The sequence below is a fragment of the Pelodiscus sinensis genome, chromosome 26, assembly GCF_049634645.1.
Source record: "Pelodiscus sinensis isolate JC-2024 chromosome 26, ASM4963464v1, whole genome shotgun sequence".
Taxonomy (NCBI): Eukaryota; Metazoa; Chordata; order Testudines; family Trionychidae; genus Pelodiscus; species Pelodiscus sinensis.
The window spans coordinates 689,451-708,526 of NC_134736.1; the positions used below are offsets into that span (position 1 = coordinate 689,451).

Below are 19,076 nucleotides of genomic sequence, written 5' to 3' on the forward strand. Positions count from 1 at the left end.
CAGGCCAGGCTTACCTCACCACGCCACCAAGCTGGGCTGGAGCACCTCCCTGTCTGAGCGTGCTAGGCCCAGCTGGTGCGGTGAGCCCAGCCAGGCTGGAGTAGCCCCCTGCCTGCATTGAACAGGGGCGGCTCCAAATTGGCCTCTGAATAGCCAGTAACTGGTAAGCATCACCCAGGGTATGTCTACACTACCCCGCTAGTTCGAACTAGCGGGGTAATGTATGCATACCGCACTTGCTAATGAAGCCCGGGATTTGAATTTCCCGGGCTTCATTAGCATAAGCGGGGAGCTGCCATTTTTAAATCCCCGCTGCTTCGAACCCCGTGCAGCGCGGCTACACGGGGCTCGAACTAGGTAGTTCGGACTAGGGTGCCTATTCCGAACTACCGGTACACCTCGTTTCACGAGGATTAATGGTAGTTCGGAATAGGCACCCTAGTCCGAACTACCTAGTTCGAGCCCCGTGTAGCCGCGCTGCACGGGGTTCGAAGCAGCGGGGATTTAAAAATGGCGGCTCCCCGCTTATGCTAATGAAGCCCGGGAAATTCAAATCCCGGGCTTCATTAGCAAGTGCGGTATGCATACATTACCCCGCTAGTTCGAACTAGCGGGGTAGTGTAGACATACCCCCAGTTAGGTTAACCGCTGACACCCCTAATCTGAACCCAGCTCCACTAAGCAGGGTGAGATGTCTGAAACGTCACTCATTCAGAAAGCTGTCACAGGCAGCCAGGCCCTCCCACTGCAGCCATAGGCAGCCCCAGGGAAGACTACTGCAAAGGGTTCCTCCCATGATGCCAGCACAGAATTACAGCTCAGTGCAAAGTGAAGAGATGTTCTGCTTTTGCAGCATAGGGGATTTTCCAATTCTGTGAGAGGCCAACAAGATTTTTCCATCCACTCAGCTGGCAGGCAGCATGGGAGTTTGTCATGCCTGCTCCTGGAGTCACCCTGCCCTCCTGTCAGCCCAACAACCGTGACAGCTTGCTCACATTCAGTGGGTCACTGGTACTGTTCTCTTGTACTTACAGGAAGCTGCATGATCTTCAGATGTTTGTGCTGGCTTGTGCTATAGCCCTCACATGTCTGCTCAGATACTTCTATATTAATTTCCCTGTAGCAGATCCTAACTGAAATTCCTCTTGAATTTGCCATAGGAAGGCTGCTGAGATTCAGAGGTGTGCACTGGGAGCTAGATTTCCACACAAGTTAATTAATTTTAAATCCAGTATGCAAAACTATAATGGGCCTCACATTTGCTGGCTCCTGGATGCACAGAGAGCACAGAGCAGCCCTGCGTCACTGCTCTGCCCCTAGCAGCTTTCACAACCTTGGTTTTAAATTAAGAAATTTCTCCTCTCGGGTAATGCACCAAATTTGGCCCTTGCTTGTCCAGTAACAGGGAGTCCCACAACTCAGCTATATTTATGGCGAGAGGGCACCAGCTCCTGTGTATCTCATGGGTTGGGGCCTTGCAGCTTATTCAGTGCTGATGGGAGCATTGCTAGCTGCTGCAAGGCTCCAAGGATAGGAAGGGCATGGCCTTCACCCCTGCTAAGAACATAAGAATGGCCAGACTGGGTCAGACCAAAGGTCCATCCAGCCTTGTATCCTGTGAACCGAACAAGTAATGATCAAGCGAGCTCTCTCCTACCATCCATCTCCACCCTCCGACAAACGAGGTTAGGGACACCATAAGCCAAAGGCACTTGCAGCTTCAAACACTTTATTGCCTCAAGGCATCCCCCCAAAAGAGGGGCTTGCGTTGAAAATTAGGGAAGGGGGCCTGGTGTGGTTAGGTTGGTGAGACAGGCAGCTGAGTGCACCCTGCTTTCTGAAGGAAAAAAAATGATTCTGGCTGAACTGCTGGATCCCCTGATCTTAGGACTGGCAGCCTGAGGGGCATGCTATTAGTATCAACTCAAGGTGGGTTAGAGCACACCTGGCAACAAAGGGTTAATGGGAAGCCATTGTAAGCCTGGGGTTAGCGGTTGGCACTGCAGAGCCCAGAGGGCGGGATACATACATTTGCTAGGCTGAAGTTGAAAAGTCCTTTCTGGATAGGAAGGGGAGGTGGGAGAGAGAAATAGACAGAGAGATCAGCCTGCCCTAGGTTCAGATGCTGATTACACCATGCAGCAGTATTTCGGAGGATAGGCTCCTGCATGCAGAGGTCTTCAGTCGGAGCAGTGCTCTGGGAAAAACTGCGGGAAACAAGGTCCCAGAGGGCCTGTTTCCCCCCTTATTCCTGGAGGACCAAGACTCTGCAATGGCCAGGGACATGCAACATTAACCAGACAGTCCATCGCCTCCCCCAACCTACATCAAGTGCTGGCCTCAAACTGTTTATCAGGCATTTAGCCCCCACCATTCTGGATCTGTATCTCCCAGCAGACAGACAGACAGTGAGTCTTGCTGGAGATCCCCCTGCAGCTGAGGGAGGTGGCTCAGACTGTACTACGAGACTCAGCTGTGCGGGTGGTGGCGGTAACGGTTCTTCCCAGACATGTCCAATTCCCAAGCCAAAAGCACCTCTGGCAGAGGCAAAGTCACCCACCCCTGGGTGAAGAGAGCAACACTGAGATCAGTGGACATTGGGCAGCACTAAGGCCATATCTGGAATCTTGGCCACTGGCCACAACCTCGTTTGAACTCCACGAAGCCTTGGCCATAACTACTCCCACCCCTCCCTGGCTCTATGGCACAGGGTCTGCACTGTCCAGCTGGCCCAAACTAGTGCATCTTCTGGTGCCAAGGGCCCTGGCACTACTGGCTGCAATGGGATTATTCGGGGGCTTGTGGAACATCTGTGGCTCCCACATACTCTGTGCAAGCTGACATTGCGTGGGCACTGTGATACAAGTGGGTTTCACCAAGGGGCCCGGCTGCCCCAATAATGCTGCTGCTTGCGGCCCAGTGCTGCAAAGCTGAGCTTGCACCACTGCACTTTAAGACACCCCCCCCACACACACACATTTCTTCCTGGGACAACATTAACCGGACAGCCCATCTCCTCCCCCAACCTACACCCAGGGCAGCAGCCCAGGCCTCACCTTAGCAGCACTGCGGAGATGGTCATAATAAACCTCCTCTATGGCTTGGAAATAGATCACTCCCTTGAGCTTTGTTTCATGTTTATCTGCATGGGAGAGAAAGGCAAAGCACCATCAGCACGAGGCTTCACAGGAAAGAAGGCAGCAAGACAAAGGGGCGGGGGCTGGCTCCCAGCTGGAACTGAGCCATACACCATGTGGATTAGCTAGAGCCAGGAATTCTGGTAGCCACAGAGCAGCACAGCAGGGGAGAGATTTGAGACACCTTGTCAGTGAATCCTTTGAGGGTTAAAGGGTTACATATATCTTTGGTGGGGATTGAGTGGGGTGTTTGTATAGAACAGCGGTGGGGAACCTATGGCTTGGGGGGCTAGATTAAGCCTGTTGCCTAAATTTCATCCTACCTGTAGGTTCCCCAGCTCTAGGGCAAAGGGGAATAGTAAGGACATGGGGTGCTGAGGGGAAAAGGGAGGCTGCTGTCTCCAGTTTTGTTGTATTCACTGACAGGGCCACAGGCAGAGGGTGGGGGAAGACAATGCCAAGCCCCAGCAGCAGCCAGGGACCTGTCCAACTAGAGCAGTGGTCTCCAACCTTTTTACACCCAGGATCACTTTTTAAATCTCAGAACAGGCAAAGCTCTATCACCCCACCCCTTCCTTGAAGCCCTGTCCTCTCTTTTCTCCTCCTGTCTATCACTTGCTATCCCCAGCCCTTACTTACACACTCTGATAAACAGTTTATTTTTAAATTATGCGATATATAAATTTAAAATCATGTGTTTAGAGTTATGAAATAAATGGTCTGGCTTTTATTCATGCTATTTAAATCTAAAATGAAGCATTTAGAATTATACATTTTGTGGGGACAGAGTTCTGCGGCTGGGGGCAGGGGAGAGGGAACAGGGTTCTGCAGCAGGGGATGGGGACAGAGTTTGGGGAGTGAGGACGGGAATAGGGACAGAGTTCTGTGTCTGGGGACAGAGGGCGGGTTGCCAGTGGAGGCAGAGAGTCCTCTGCATCTGCCTCCTCCCAGGATTCCCCCCCCGGAGAGGGAAGCCAACGCGTGCCACCTCCAGGCCCGACCTCCCTGGCACAGGAAAACCCTGCACGCGCCTGCCCCGGGGCCAACACCCCCGGCACAGGGAAACCTGACGCACACCTGTCCCGGGGCCGACACTCCCCCCCCCCCCCATGCAGGGAAGCCCTGCGCGCGCGCCTGCCCCAGGGCAAACCCTCTCCCCCCACACAGGGAAGTCCCGGGCGCACCTGCCCTGGGGCTGACCCCCCCGGCGCAGGGAAACGCCACGCGCGCCTCCCTCGGGGCTGACTCACTCCTCTTGTGTGGTGCAGGGAGCCGATGCTCCCTCCCACAGTACACCCGACAGAGCAGCTAGCGCACTTCCGGAATCGCTGGAAGTGGTGCTAAGCTACGGGACTTCTGTTCATCCCGGGAAGCCAACACTACCTCCATTTGGTAGGTAGAGGGGCTTCTCGGGGGTGGGAGGGAAATGGGGGCGGGGCAGACAGGATGCCTCGCGAGCGACTGGTCGAGGCCTCGCGATCGACCAGTCGCTTGCGATCGACCTGTTGGTGACCATGGAACTAGAGGGTCTGGAGGAAGAGGCCCATCAAACTATAACTGACAGATGAGAAGGGACCACAGGAGCCCTGGGATTGAGCATGGGCTCCAGTGAGCCCTGGGTCTGCTCTGCTGCCAGCCACAGGGACAGGGAAGAGGAAGCAGGAAGGCAGAGAGGGGGCAACACGGGGTAAGTGGCTTGGGTTGGTTTCGAGAGTACAGGGCTGGTTGGGGAAAAGGGAGAAGTGGTTCAGGAGGGTAGGGGCAAAGTTGTGGGGGGCAGACTAAGGCAGGGAGTAGCGTGGGGGGGGAAGGGAAGGTCTGGTTTGGGGGAGAAAGCAAGTGAGCTGATGCTGTCTATGGGGAAAGAGGGAAAGCAAAGATGGTGGTGCGGCTGTTGGTGTGTGTGTGTGAAAGAACCTAGGGAGAGACACTGGGAAAGCCCCCTTCTTCCTTTTCTAAACATTGCAAGCAGCCAGCCCTGCTGGAGAGGAAGGTGGGATCCAGCTCCCTCCAGGTGTATTTGAGTTTGAACCTGGGGTTTGAAGTCTCAGGCCTCAGAAAAAAAAGTAAAATATCTCCTATTTCTTAGCCCCAACCCTGTGCCTCAGTGCATTCCTCTGTGGCCTATGTGTGACTCACAGAAAAAAAAATCAATTGCAGGCCAATGTGCTCTGATAGGAAAAGTTCCCAGCCACCGTAAAGAGACTGGAGGGCAGTAGAGCAGCAGTGGGGTGCTCTTACCAACATAGTAGGAGACTGTGCGTTTCATGCGATCAAAGACAAACCAACGCTTCTTCCAGGACTTGATCTTGCCACCCATCTTGACCAGATAGCCCTTGCACATCTTCTCAGTCAGGATGACATGGTAGCAGGTGTCCACACTGTGGCCTGAGGACTCGATATGTATCTTCAAGTCAAAATCCTCCTTGCGGATGGGGAGATACCTGGTTAGGGGCCGTGCCTGGAGAAACAACACAGCCTCGTCAACGCCACCCCCAATGGAAGTCTCTGCCTTTCAGAGTAAAGGAAGTGGGAGAGTTAAGCACTAGCCAACAGATCCCATGGCACTCCTCGCATCCAAAATACAGCCACCAGCTGTGTTACCCTCCTGAGTCTTAACGGGACAAAAGACCCTGTCTCAAAGACCCTGTCTTTCCCTACCTCTCAGTCCCAGATGCTCCATCATTAGTCCCAAGGGAACTGTATTTGCTAGGTTGCACTTTCCATGCACACATGAATGCTAGGTCTATGGCTGAAATGGCACCATGCAGCCTCCATAACTTCAGAGATGAATAGGAAAAGGACTGTTCTCCCATCCCCTGCTCTGCCCACCTCTCTGCTCCACATTCCTCCCCTCACCTGAGAGAACTGCTTCTCTCTCATCTTGACTTCCTTCTCAATCAGCTTCTGCCGATGAGTTGTCTCATCCTGCAGCCTCCGCTCCAGCTGCTCCCGTCGCCTGCGCTCATCCTCCAGAGCCTGTCGCCGCAGCTCCATCTCCCGCTCCTGACAAGTAAAAGACATAACAGGATCCCCTTTGCCCTGCCTGTGCATGCCCAGCACTAACTGACACAGGCACTACTTGAGGTGGGACAGCTGGCAACCCTGAAGACAATCCCCTCTCCCTGCAAACTTCCTTGTCCCCATGAACAGAGGGTGAGAATGCTCCTGATCATAACTCCCTAGCACTGACATAAAGACCCCACTCACCCGTGACTCCATCAGACGAGATTTCTCTGCATGGGCCTCTTTCAGCATCTTCTCCATCTCTTCAATTTTCACTGCCTCCACCCCACTGGCACTGCAAGACAAAGCTGATAACATCATAGCCTGCAATCACTGCTTGAGCCAGGAGTCTGGCTGCTCCACACAGGTTGACTGTGTGTCTGCAGAAAAGGATGGCAGCTAGGAATGCCACTCTCATCCACCTCTGGGCATTAATTAGGCAGCAGGTCCAAGCAAACTCCTAGTCCCCTGAGAGCTCACAGCCAAAGCTAGTGAGCCAGAACTCTGTAAGGGAATAATCTTTCCCAGAGATTAACTGGCAGCAACATCTACTCTGTGAAGGAGCTGAAGGTTTTAGTGTGAGCTATAAGTCCTTCTGCACTCAGACAGTTCTGTCTAAGCCCCATCAGGGGCCCCAGACACACTTTGGGAGCATGTGTCCCTCTCAGGAATGTGCACACGCGCACACACACACACACACACACACACACACGGGATTATTCACTTGACTCTGAGGGACAGCTGCATGAGCATGTTATGGTGGCACCTGAAGGAAAACATGACTCTGGCCCAAAGTTTCTTCTAAGCTGTGCAGCCACACAGCTATTTTCTGACCCCTGCTCAGAGGGTCAAAGCTCCCCACGCAGGCAGAGAGCTCAGCTGACCAGCAGGGGGCAGGGTGTCTGTAAACAGCAGCTAAAGACTGCCATGCTGAACTGAAGAGTTCCCAGAGCAGAAAAGCTGCGGAGATAAGGAAGCAATAAGTAGCGGGGGGGCGAGGGGGAGGGAGTTATTAATTGGCTTGGGGGAAAGTGAGAGGGGAGTCCAGTCTGTGGGACACAGAGAGAAACCCAGCAGTCTCTTCAATCCTCCTAGGCTGGGAATTGGGGAGGTAAGGGGCTGACTGCATGGGGTAGGTGGGGAAAAGAGCAGGTGGGTGAATGTTGGCATCTGTGCAGTGAGATGGAGGCAGGGGGCAGTTTGTTTTGTGTATCCTGACTCCTCTCTGTTAAGCTGGATTGGAGAGAGGGGAGAAAGCAGGCTGCATGGAGTGTGAGTGTGTGTATGTGCTAGGAGGACATTTGCATGATAACATTTCAAACAAAGTTTCCATAGGTGTTAATGGCTCAAGGTAAGAAAGAAAAAGATTCTTTTAACAGAATATTTTAGAGTGTTGCAGATATCTAAAACTCTAAACTTAATGATTTTTTAAAATCCTGTGTTACTAATTAATACATGGTAAACTATATTGCATTAAGGCCAGATCGTTGCTATGTGATAGAGTTCTGGCTCTTATGAGTCAGAAGTACCAAGTAGGCAGGATGCTAGTTTTGTAGGATGAAACCTTTTTGCAAGCTCTTTGAAAAATGCATCCATCTACAAACCCTGAAGCCACGTGTTAATTTGTTCTGGAGCTTCTGCTCTTCCTCAAGTGGAAGAAGGCTAATGCCCTACCTTTGTACAGCTCCTTTGTAGTCACTAAGGGTACCTCACAGCAACTAGACAAAGACGTCTTGTTTTAATGTATTTTCTTCCACACATATGGACTGCTTAAAATGTGTGTGCGTGCGCGCTTTGTTGGTATTGGCGGTGCACATCCACACACTACCTCAATATTGGTAATGCACATAAGACATTTCAGTCAGCTCAAAAGACAATTCAGCCCACCCAAGGACAGAAAATGTTGGTGGGAACACTGCCCCGCCACAAAGGGCTTACACTAATCCAAAGGATAAGCAGGTCCCGGAACAGCTTATGGAAATTCTCCTTTTGCGTGAGGAGGGGCTTGGTTCTGGGCTGTGGATCCAAGCCGTGGTGCCAACCATGGGTTTTATTGGGATCGGTTTGTAGTTAGGAATTCACTGTAGAGGTACTTGGGGGATCAAACGGAACTCCATCGCCTGCTCTGCCCCAGCCCAATACTGCTCATGCACTCAGCCTGCCACAGGTCAGCTCACACCACCAATCACCACAGGCACTGTCAGAATTAACATGAACAAGCTTGATGAACTTGTTTTCCTGCCAACACCATGTTGCAAAGCAGACAGAGCCAGAAGGGACCCCCCAGACAGGGGGAATTCATGATTTTACTGACATTTCTGAACCCAACGAACATACACAAGCCAGTAAATCCCCAGCTTGTTTGGCTGCTCTACACTGCCGAAGCACAGCAGTTCCCAACACCCTGCTCTTAGAGCCTGGCACTCAGGCTGACGTTGTGCAGACCAAGGGGAGCCAGCCTCAAGCTCCACCTGGCTCATCCAGTACCCCAACAAACAGCTTGGGATGTGGGGGGCTGTTACTGCCCAAGGATTCTGAGGCCAGTGCTGAGGTGTTTTGGGAGTCTCAGAGTAGCGGCGCAGGATGGGGTGTGTGTAGGATGGATGATGGAAGATGGCTGTAATGAAGTTTTCATAAATGCTCATAAACAGCTCATCTGTCAACCCAGTAAAACTCTGCAAGTCCCTGCACTTAGTAAGCAGCTCTCCCTCCACCCAGTGACCAGGTTCCTGCCCCTCCTTGCCCCTGCACAGGCTGCTACTCCTCGGGCTCTACTGACCCAGCTCAACAGGCTTCTGTCCCCCAGCACTTAGGATGTGTCTATACTTGGAGCTGGGGCAGCAGGTGGCTCTCAGCTCAAGTAGATGCACCTGTGCTAGCTCTCATGTAACGCGTAGTGTTGCCATGGCACTGTGAGCTGCGGTAGAGGCTAGCCGCCCCGAGTAAATGCCCATCAAGGACCTTTAGCATGTAGGCACCTTGGGTTCCCAGCCCCACCCAGTTCACGTCATGCGGCACCACCGGGCACTCGTTGCTCATTACTGACATGGCAGCGCTGTGGTGAAAGGCTTTCAGCCCCAAGCCAGCTGCTGTGCCCTTAGGCCAGGCCAGGCATCTGAAATGCTCTGCTGTCTCCCCTGAATACGGCCTACTCTCTCCACATCGCCTGTTGTCATCCCTCCCCTCCGCGGGCTGCCCAGAAGGCAGGTATTACCCTGCCCGTGGAGGCTTGGAGCGGGTGCCCGGATTACCTGGACATGTTATCAGGTGAGCAGGCTGAGTTGCCACCAGTGGAGATACTGGTTTCCATGCTGTCTGAACTCTCCAGGCTGAGTGTGTCATAGGCGTGGTCCATGTCCTCGGCCCGGTGCCCGATGCCGTGGGGAGGATGATGATGGAGAATGGAGTGATGCATGAGCGGAGGGTAGGAAGAAGGGGGGTAGTGAGGCTGCCCGTGCAGAGCCTCCCACTGGGACTGCGCCTCAGCAGCTGCTTTCTGCTTCAGCTCCGCCAGGCGCCGCTTCTGCTCCTCAATCACCTGCTGCCCTGTACCCCAGGAGAAGAAGAACAGAGGGCAGGTCACCGGGGTAAGAAGGAGGCCTGTCTGGCTACTCTGCAACAGCCTGGGCACAGGCAAGCAGCCTTCCAGCAGCCTGCACAATGTGCCCCAAATCCTGCCTGCCTGGGGCTAATGCCTCTCACACAGCTTCTGCTACTCTGCCAAGGAAAGCACGAGTCTGACACGTCCAATGCATCCAGCTGCCTTAGGCTAAGTCTATGCAGAGAGTGACTGGAAATACAAGCATGGAGCTGTCCGAGTGTCTATGTCTGGGTCAACACCTATCAGAGCATTACTGATGATGAGCAGAGAATCTCATTTGACATCCATCGGAGTGTGAAAATACCCACACTGCTAAGCACTGTGCATGTGTGCGTGCCCATCCATTTCCCAGTAAAAGCAAGCATCTGTCTCCAGGAAAGCAGCACGCTAAGTCTTCAGAGAACTCCAGCACCCATGGCCCAAACCCCTTTACAGCTCCATAATAGGATGCCACTTTCTATGGCACCCGATACAGCACTTTGGGAGTGCAGAGAGAGTGGAATAGAGATAAATGTGGATTTAAAGTGCATCTGTAACAAGGAATGAAGGCAAGGGGAATTCCCTGCTGTGCATGTGAGGAACCAGGGTTAAGACAGGAAGCACACTGTTGCCATGCAGCAGCCAAGGAACCTGGTCTTCCCTATAAAGTCACTCACCCTGAGGAGTTGGAGTCACTGCCATCACTGTGCAGCAGCAGCCCAGCAGCATGGTAATTTTACTCAGATCCTAATTCTCATCTGGGAGTGGACAGTGAGACGGGAACCAGGCAGGTCTGACCCAACTGCATGGATGACACACCCCATTCCCATGCCCTCTTGGATCACTAGGCGAATGTACTGGAAACTTTCAGTGTGGCTCCTTAAAGGGCTCCTCATCTTTTCCAAACCCATTCAGATCAGTTGTCCCCAGTCCTCCCTCCTGCCAAAAATGCACATATCCAGATGCACCCTTCAAGGTTCCCAGCTTGCATGGACCAGCCCAACCGGGCCTCTACCTTTCCCTGACCTCCAGCTCATCCCCTCAGACACTCAGAGCACAGGCAGCAAGGGGAGGGCATATGCATCAGTCTGGAAGTGCTGGGCAAAGCATTTATATAACAGGTAGCCTGATACCAGGTTTGCCAAATCCACACAACTGCTTGCATGCTTGATAGGGCTTTGGTCTGTGCAGCAGGGAAAGAGGGGGATGCAGGGAGGCAGAAGGGCCAGGCAGCAGCTTCCTGAAGGAGCTACAGCTTTTGGCATTTTTCATGGCAGGCACAGGCACCAAAAGGAGCAAATTGAGTTGCTGTCACTGGAGATGCTACTATTGAAGAAAAGGAGGCAGATGGGGTCCTGCAGTGCTCATTTGACCAAAATAAAGATGCTGGCTAACACGGCCTCTGAGTGGATATGGGGGAGAACAATGCTCAGAGCTTCCATCCAGTCAGTGACCTCTGATGCAGGGAGAAACCTGGGCTAGTCAGGAACAAGCCATCTGCCTCAGTCAGCAACAGCCCCTAATATTAGGAGTGAACACACTGGCTCCCAAAAGGGCAGACTGGAGATATCCTCTTTGGGACATAGCCGGGGACAATGCATATGCTCCTGGTGGGAGATGCCTTGGAAGCATCTTGCCAGTCTATCTGGCATTGCAAGCAGATGGACTCACAGATGCACTCATACCTTGGGGTTAGGTCTGAGACCCTCCTCCCCATCCTTGGCAGATGGCATCAGGTGTTTTCTTGAACCATGCAGCCATGCTGCTGCCTCAGGGGCTGATCTAGAAGTTCTAGCCTTTCCGAATCTTTACCTGACACAGCGCCTGGCTGCCAGGGCTCCCCTGAGAGTGTAACAGCTGGAGAGGCTACTTCGTATAGTGCTGGGGGCTTGGGGAGAGAGGGAAAAAGCAAGAGACTGAGAGCTCCAATAATAATTTCCAAATCAAACCTGACAGGCTCCTAGCTTCTAATCCTGCACAATGGGCCCTGCAGAGCCGGCCCAAGCTACGGGCTGACCGGGCTGCCGCCCGGGGCGCCCCATTGTAGGGGGTGCTGTGTGGGATTGCTGCGCATGCGCCGGGCGCCTGGAGACGGGGGCCACGCATGCGCTGCACTCCCGGGGCTGATGCCACGCTCCCGGGGCCTGGGGTGCACAAATGGCTCGGGCCGGCCCCGGGGCCCTGGGCATCTCCTGCTCCCCACGGCTGCTGCTGGGAAGGATGCCCTTGCGAAGGGTTAGCTGAGGTTTTGGTCTCATCTACCTTCTTCCTCCAGCATGGCTATTTTAAAAGGCAGATAAGCTGTGCTATAGGCCTACCTAGGCTCTCTGTCAAGACAGCCTTGTGCACGAGTCACAGCAACTGCTAGCAACAGCCTCACTGGAGCATGAGCAGAACAAGCTCAGGGTCCATCATGGACAGAGCCTGGGAATTGCCAGCTGAGCTGAATGCTCAGGCCAGACAGACCAAAGCAGCACATGACAACTTAGTAAGGAATCTCCTTCCCCACATACAGAGTCCTGACCTCTCCCTGTGATCCCTGTCGTCTACTTCAGCTGATTTGACCAGTCATTAAAGTCACAAAAGTGCCAAAAGGCCTGATGTGGATCTTTACACCTTCATTTTGTCTCTCATTAGCTGAGATCACTGCTGCTGGGCATGTTTAAGGCTGCAGGGGATGGCCTCGGGCCAAGCATCAGCGAAGACACACTGACTCCTGGGAAACAGGTTCAGATTCCAGTGGGGTCAATTCAGTCCTTTGCCTTTCTGAAGACAGTCCCAGCTACTGCTCTACACTTCAAAGCTAGGGGCAAAGGCAGCAGCATGATATAACCTTTGGGGAGAGAGGGGCTTACAGCAACCAAGATGGTTGTTTTGTTTCAATTGTGGCCCCCAGGTGTTCTCATCCCTCTCTCCTGACGCAAACAGTTACTGATCCCCCAGCACCTGGGAGGCAGGGGCCATACATGAAGAAAAGCCAGAGGCTCATCTATGCCCCCAAGTTACAGAGGCCTCCCCCAACCTGTGCTAGGCCTTGCTGATTTTCTGGCAACTCCTGTCCAGGGATCAAGAGACCAAGAACTATTCTCACAAACAGACAACTTTTTCTTTAAACCAACCCTCTCTCTCCCACTTCAATGGTGCATGCCACCAAAGCCTCCTGGGTTTGTGACGAACAGCCAGACTGGATCACAGAGCACAGAGAGTCTGTTTGCAGTGAGCTCGGGAAGTTTCTCCTTCTACCTCATGAGAAAGGCATTAGGAGTTCCCCAGGCAAGGTGTCTAATGAAGCACAGCCAGCAAGTAACACTCTGAACAGGGACATAGAGCACAAGCAATGGTGGTACCATCCCATGAAGGGCAGAGCAACCCCAGCGGCCACAGAAAACACGCAGCATTGTTTGGAGCATCCTGGTAGGAGCATCTCCTTTCTTATTCCCTGGGCAGGCTGAATCCCACCCCTTTTGGGGATGCCCTTGAAGCAGGCACTTACCTTTCTGCTGCAGGGCCAGCTGGCGTTTGGTCTCAATGTCCTGCAGTGTGGCTGCCAAGTTCCGTGGAAGGCTGCCTGTGCCATTCTGTGGGTGCACAGGGCCCTAGGGATGTGGAAAGGCAAGGATGAGGAAGCCCCTGTGGGATGTGCCCCCATGGGATTCCCAGTCCCTGGTTCATGAGCTCAAGCTGCAGTAAAGTGATAAACAGTCTGGCTGATAGAGGTATTAACAGATCCATCTTTTGTGCTGCTGTGAAAGGGCGTCAAGCCGGGGTTCCAGACGTCTCCCAACTATCTTCCTTCAGCCCAAGAGCCTCAGCACCCAGATCCCTCAAGGGCAATGGACTGTGGACTGAAAAAGCCCCTCGCTGGGGGAGTGACAATGTTGGTACAGCAGCCCCTGGTCCCCTCAGCCCATACCTTTGGGGAGGAGCTGCGTCCCAGCGTGGCCACACTGAGCTGTGAGGATGATGCAGGCCCACTCTTTGTATGTGGGAGGGTGCTGCCGGCGTCGCTGTCCAGCTTCGCACGAAAGACCTGGACACAAGCACAGATATGACTAAGGGTAGATGGAGGCTACAGCACAGATCCCTATGGACTGGCTAATGTTTGGGAAGGGCTGATTGTTACCAGAGCCATCAGTACTTGGAACAGAGATTCACAGCATTTAAACCACTCTGACCCCTAAGCAGACAGCAGCTGCCTGGGAGCCCAGCTTGCTGACAGCAGCAGAATTAATGCTAATCTCTGTTATGTCCCTCCTTCAGCCACAGTTCCCTCTCTACAGGATATTCCCCAGGGCTTTGCTCCATCTTGTTTGAATGTGCCCTGTGCTGGCCAGCTTCTACACAGGGTACAAAATGCCCTGGCCCTAAAAACATGCCCTCTCTAAGCATACACCTGCACTTCCGAGAACCAACTCCCACAGTTAGTGAGAGGAGACCCTGCTACGGTGAGACTGGGTCTCATTCAAGGTGCAGTGTCTGACTCACACTTGCTTCCAAGGGCTGACATAGCTAAGTGAGAGCAAACTAGGCTCTAGGCTGCCTCACCCTCTGTTCCAATAGCAGAGCCTTTATCCCTGGTAAGGACATGGGTGTCGCAACCTGGAGAAAAAACAACTTTTGTATTCAACAGCTGAGCTCCTGTGAGCTGAACTTAGGGAGAGTGAGCACAGAGCTCATAAGGCCATGTTCAGTCATTTCTCTACCAACCCCAACACAACCTCCACAAAGATGGAATGGCACATGAACAGGTGCCAAGCAAAGGCTCAGTGTTGCTCCCTTGGTTCCTTTGCAGAGTCTCAAGCACTGAAGCAGCTTGTTGCCGCATGCAGCGGACTTGGACATGAGAGTCAGCTCTCTCTTCCTGGGGTTAAGTCCTGGGACTTGCGGTACACTGAGAGGGCCTTTTACTACAGGTACTTCTCTCTTTTCCACACTCGTTAATGTTGCTCAACAATGTATTCAATTAACTAACTGGGTTGTAACCTGAACTATCAGTTACCTGAGTGAAATTCTGCCTGAGCAGCTATTGCAACAGGTCTTACACTGATCAATACTCCATTTAATTCATTTTCAGTTGGCACTGGGATCACAGACTTACAGTGGAGTGGGTAAAAGTGAACTACAGTCATTTCATTACGTTGATTCAGTTTTCTGTGCTGTAAGTTACACAAGACATGACAAGGGTTGGCTCTTTAATGTGTCTTAAGCACAGTGTGCTGGCATAAATAACAACAAATATTTCCCTGAGTTAGTATTTCCCTTCCATGCCCCCAAAATCCTCAACTGCAACATTATGGGTGTGTCTAGACTACATGGCTCCATCAATGGAGCCATGTAAACTAGTTTATCCGACATAGTCAATGAAGTGGGGATTTAAATAATCCCTGCTTCGTTAAAATAAAAATGGCCACTGTGCTGTGCCAACAATTAGCTGATCCGGCACAGCGCGGAAGCCTAAATGCGGATCGGTCAAGGGAAGCCTTTGTCGACCGCTCCTGTAAACTCGTTTCACGAGGCATAAGGGAGCGGTCGACAAAGGCTTCCCTTGTCAACCGATCCGCGTCTAGACTGCCGTGCTATGCCGGATCAGCTGATTGTCAGCACAGCGTAGCAGCCATTTTTATTTTAATGAAGCAGGGATTATTTAAATCCTCGCTTCATTGACTATGTCGGATAAACTAGTTTACATGGCTCTGTCGACGGAGCCACGTAGTCTAGGCATACCCTATGAGAGTAACAGACCCAGCTAGGCAGTGATAAATCAAAGCAACAACCAATTTACGTGTCAAATCCACTGAGAGTGCAAATTGACTCTATTGATTCACAGGAACTGAGTCAATTGACATTAGTTGGAAATTTGGATCACACTGCCTATGTCCTCCTTTCATCCCAGCCTGCTTTGGGAAGGGACTTGGAGCATCCTAATCTAAAAACTCCCTCATTGGGTGACCAGTGTCACTAACCTAACAGCGTCTGGCCTGTTCTGCATCAGCTTGGCCTTGCTGCCAACAGCCCTCTCCCTGGGTACCTCAACCCTATAACCTGTGGGACCCAAAGGCCATAACTTCTCACCTCTGCAGGGCCTGGTGATGGGAAGCGGGTGGGGTAATTACCTGGAACAGCTTTCGAGAACAGTGAGCTTTAGCAGGAAGAGGAGGAGGGGAAGAGTGAGGAGAGGCAGAGGAGGAGGCCTCGAAACCAGACATGAACCACTTTTCTGAATCCAAAGCAGAAAGCTGCACTGGGCCGCCCTGAAGTTGGTTCTCCATCTAAAGAAAGAGGGCGAGTGAGACAGGAAGGAGGATGAAACAGTGAGAAACAGAGAAATCCTGCACCATCCCTGTATGCCCACACTCAGGGACACGGCTGTGGGGAAAGGTGAACAGAACCCAATGCTCTCTACAGCCCACCAGGCTCCCAAACTGGCTCCATCCTTTTCTTTCTGGGAATGGAAGCACAGAACCTTTCATCTGTAGCCAAATCCCAGCTCAGGGAGTTTCACTGAGCTGACCACCACTCCAATATCTTCCAGCCCAACCCCATCATCAAGGAGTCAGAGCAGCAGGTGCTAATGCAAGCACTGGAAAGCCACAGAGACCTTCAATCTCCATCTGCATGGTGGGGAAGCCCTGTGGGAGTAAGGTGAGCTCTCACAGAGGGCTGAGATGAAAGAAATAGCAGGGGACAGAGACAGAAAGGGGATGCACAGGCACCAACACTTGCAATGAGAGCGGTGCAGACAAATACTCCTGCTTTACTCTGGCGTTGCAGCAAAGCAGGGCAACAGTGCAGCAGCTGGCTGGAATGGGGATGTGTTCTCTAAAGTCCCTTTGGAATAGACTATCGAGTAGATACCCATGGCCTGGGGCTCAAAAAGTTGCCGTTCCTTCCCCCTCCACCCATAGGATACTGATAGACTCACATGGGACTCTTCACACACTGGAAGATGTCGGACATCCCTGTCATAACCTGAGATCATGAGCTCCTTTCACTTACCAGCCCTCTGCCTGGGTCTGTTCCCCTGTGCTGCCAATCCTAGTTCCTCCTCCAGCTGAGTGTTGTGACAAGGGCACAGGGCAGGGGAGAAGGAACCTAGGGATCCCAGTCTGTCTCCTTCACCCTGGCATTACAGTGAGGGATGTCTGGCCCCTAGTGCTGACAGCCTTGCACTCCAGGGCTCTGTGGAAATTCAGCCCTGGACTCTGGAATGCACTTCCCACCCATGACCTCAGCGTCCAAGGACAGACCTTCCCCGGGCCAGGCAGACACCCTGTGCCCAGGAGAAATGCTCCCCTCAAGGCTGCTGGCAGTGCCCAGCAGAGGACGTAGTTCAGGGTGTGGTGCTGACACAGCATTACACAGACAGAATGATTCAACCCCCAGGGCAGCTGCCATTGTGGGTCAAAGGCCATGGAGCCCCACAGCTTCACATATGCCTTCCCTTCTGTGGCTGGACACTTCTATCCCTACCACCATCTTGCCCCAGGAATGAGCTGGGCTGCTCCCTTACCACAGCCAAATGAGAGTTTAACATTCAATCAGTCCTGAGGTTTTAGAGCTGGCGAGAGGGGTGGCATACCAGCACTGACAAGGGATTGTGCAGCAGGATGAGCTCTTCCTCCGCCCCAAATGCGTGTTCTGCCCTGGGAGGGATCAGCATACATGGAAAATTCAGCATTTACAAGGTTGCCAAGGCAAGCTAACTTGCTGCTGATGATAGCGCTGTGCTGGGAATGCCTACTCACTAGGTATACCAGGCTAGAAGGAGTCTCTATTGCCTGGCAGCCAGGACAGCGTGGGGTGCTGAAGGCCCGCTCTGGACCTCTGAGGTTTTGCAAGCCAACCTCCAGCTTCCTACTAGTGTTCTCCTGGAAAGCACAAGAGATGGCAAGAGGGAAAGGCAATGGACACAAACCTCAGCAGGAATGAAGGAAGAGGAGAGAGGTGAAACAGAAGAAGGAAGGCAGCCTGCAGATGAAGCAGCTTGAGGGGCGAAGCCTGAAGTGGGATGGTCCAATGGGGAAGCAGGAGGGGCCGGCTCTAGGTCAGCTTTGACACTGCCCAGAATTCCTGAGAGCTGGTCAACAGTCACGTACTGAACAGAGAGAAGCAGCAGAGTGAAAAGCAGTAACAGGACTGGAACAATGACAACTAGAGGCAAGCAGGCAAGGACCTCAGCAGTCCCAAAGCCCATCCCAGGGGAGGTTATCACAATAGGAGAGTTCAACTTCCTGGCGATCAGAACAGCATCAGAAACAGCTGCTGTTTGTTCTGAGCCCACCAAAGGTCTCACAGCACATCAGAAGAGTCGTCTGCACAAGCTCTTCTGGGGGATTCACTTTACTTTTTAATTTTTGGCAAACTACTATTGCTCCTGGGACTGATGAGCATCCACCTGAGCCAGAGAGAGGCCCGACTGGCAGCTCCCCATACTGCTCTTCCAAGTCAGCCCCATCCTTAGTTACCTCAGTGTTGGGCTCCCCCCATAGCTATGCTGATGCCCTTCAGTCCTGATCCAAACCTACTCCAGCCATTCAGCTGAGACTGCTTATGCCAAGCTTAATGGCAGTTTTGTAACAAATATCTACTTCAACCTAAAACTGGTCCCACACAGTCACTTGCAGACCCAGCAGCCAAAATTTCCCTAGAGGAATTCCACTGAGAAGGGCCTGACCCCAGGTAGCCAACATCAAAGGACTAAAAATTCACTCAGTCACCCCATTCCCCAGTGCTATCTTATCTAGGGGTATGTCTAGACTACATGGCTCCATCGACGGAGCCATGTAAACTAGTTTACCCGGCACAGGCAAAGAAGCAGCTTTTCCTTCCACCTAACGACAGAAGGAGCATCTTCGCGGGCAGGCTTGCAAACCTAATGAGGAGGGCTTTAAACTAGGTTCGTCGGGGGACGGTGACGAAAACCCTGAGGGGAGTGGGGAAGTCGGATACTGGGAAGAAATGCAGAGAGGAACGAGCAAGAAAGGAGGACCCCTGATTCGAATGGAGAAGATAGGGCGATCAACTGGTTATCTGAGGTGTTTGTACACTAATGCGAGAAGCCTGGGCAACAAACAAGAAGAACTGGAGGCCTGGCCCAGTCCAAGAAATATGATTGAATTGGGATAACAGAGACTTGGTGGGATGGCTCGCATGACTAGAGCGCTGCCATGGAAGGGTATAGACTGTTCAGGAAGAACAGGCAGGGGAGAAAAGGAGGAGGAGTTGCACTATACGTAAGAGAGCACTATGATTGCTCTGAACTCCAGTATAAAGAGGGAGAAAAACCTGTTGAGAGTCTATGGGTTAAGTTTAAAGGAGCAAACAACAGCAGTGATGTTGTGGTTGGTGCCTGC

At 52.5% G+C, this 19,076-nt stretch overlaps 1 protein-coding gene across 25 annotated transcripts in view; it reads right to left on the reverse strand.

Annotated features, from left to right (window-relative positions):
• PHLDB1 (pleckstrin homology like domain family B member 1) overlaps positions 1-19,076 on the reverse strand; it is a 170,848-nt gene that overhangs the window by 14,396 nt on the left and 137,376 nt on the right. For 17 of the 25 annotated variants that reach the window (XM_075909545.1, XM_075909557.1, XM_075909569.1 and 14 more), the window contains 10 exons: positions 17,639-17,818; positions 15,837-15,992; positions 13,637-13,753; positions 13,217-13,319; positions 9,395-9,689; positions 6,348-6,438; positions 5,997-6,143; positions 5,379-5,598; positions 3,057-3,142; positions 2,030-2,059 (listed from right to left, as the gene is read on the reverse strand). In XM_075909545.1, the coding sequence (XP_075765660.1) occupies positions 2,030-2,059; positions 3,057-3,142; positions 5,379-5,598; positions 5,997-6,143; positions 6,348-6,438; positions 9,395-9,689; positions 13,217-13,319; positions 13,637-13,753; positions 15,837-15,992; positions 17,639-17,818 (1,425 nt within the window). The remainder of the gene's footprint in view (positions 1-2,029; positions 2,060-3,056; positions 3,143-5,378; positions 5,599-5,996; positions 6,144-6,347; positions 6,439-9,394; positions 9,690-13,216; positions 13,320-13,636; positions 13,754-15,836; positions 15,993-17,638; positions 17,819-19,076) is intronic. The other 8 variants (XM_075909563.1, XM_075909565.1, XM_075909566.1 and 5 more) reach the window with 6 other exon arrangements.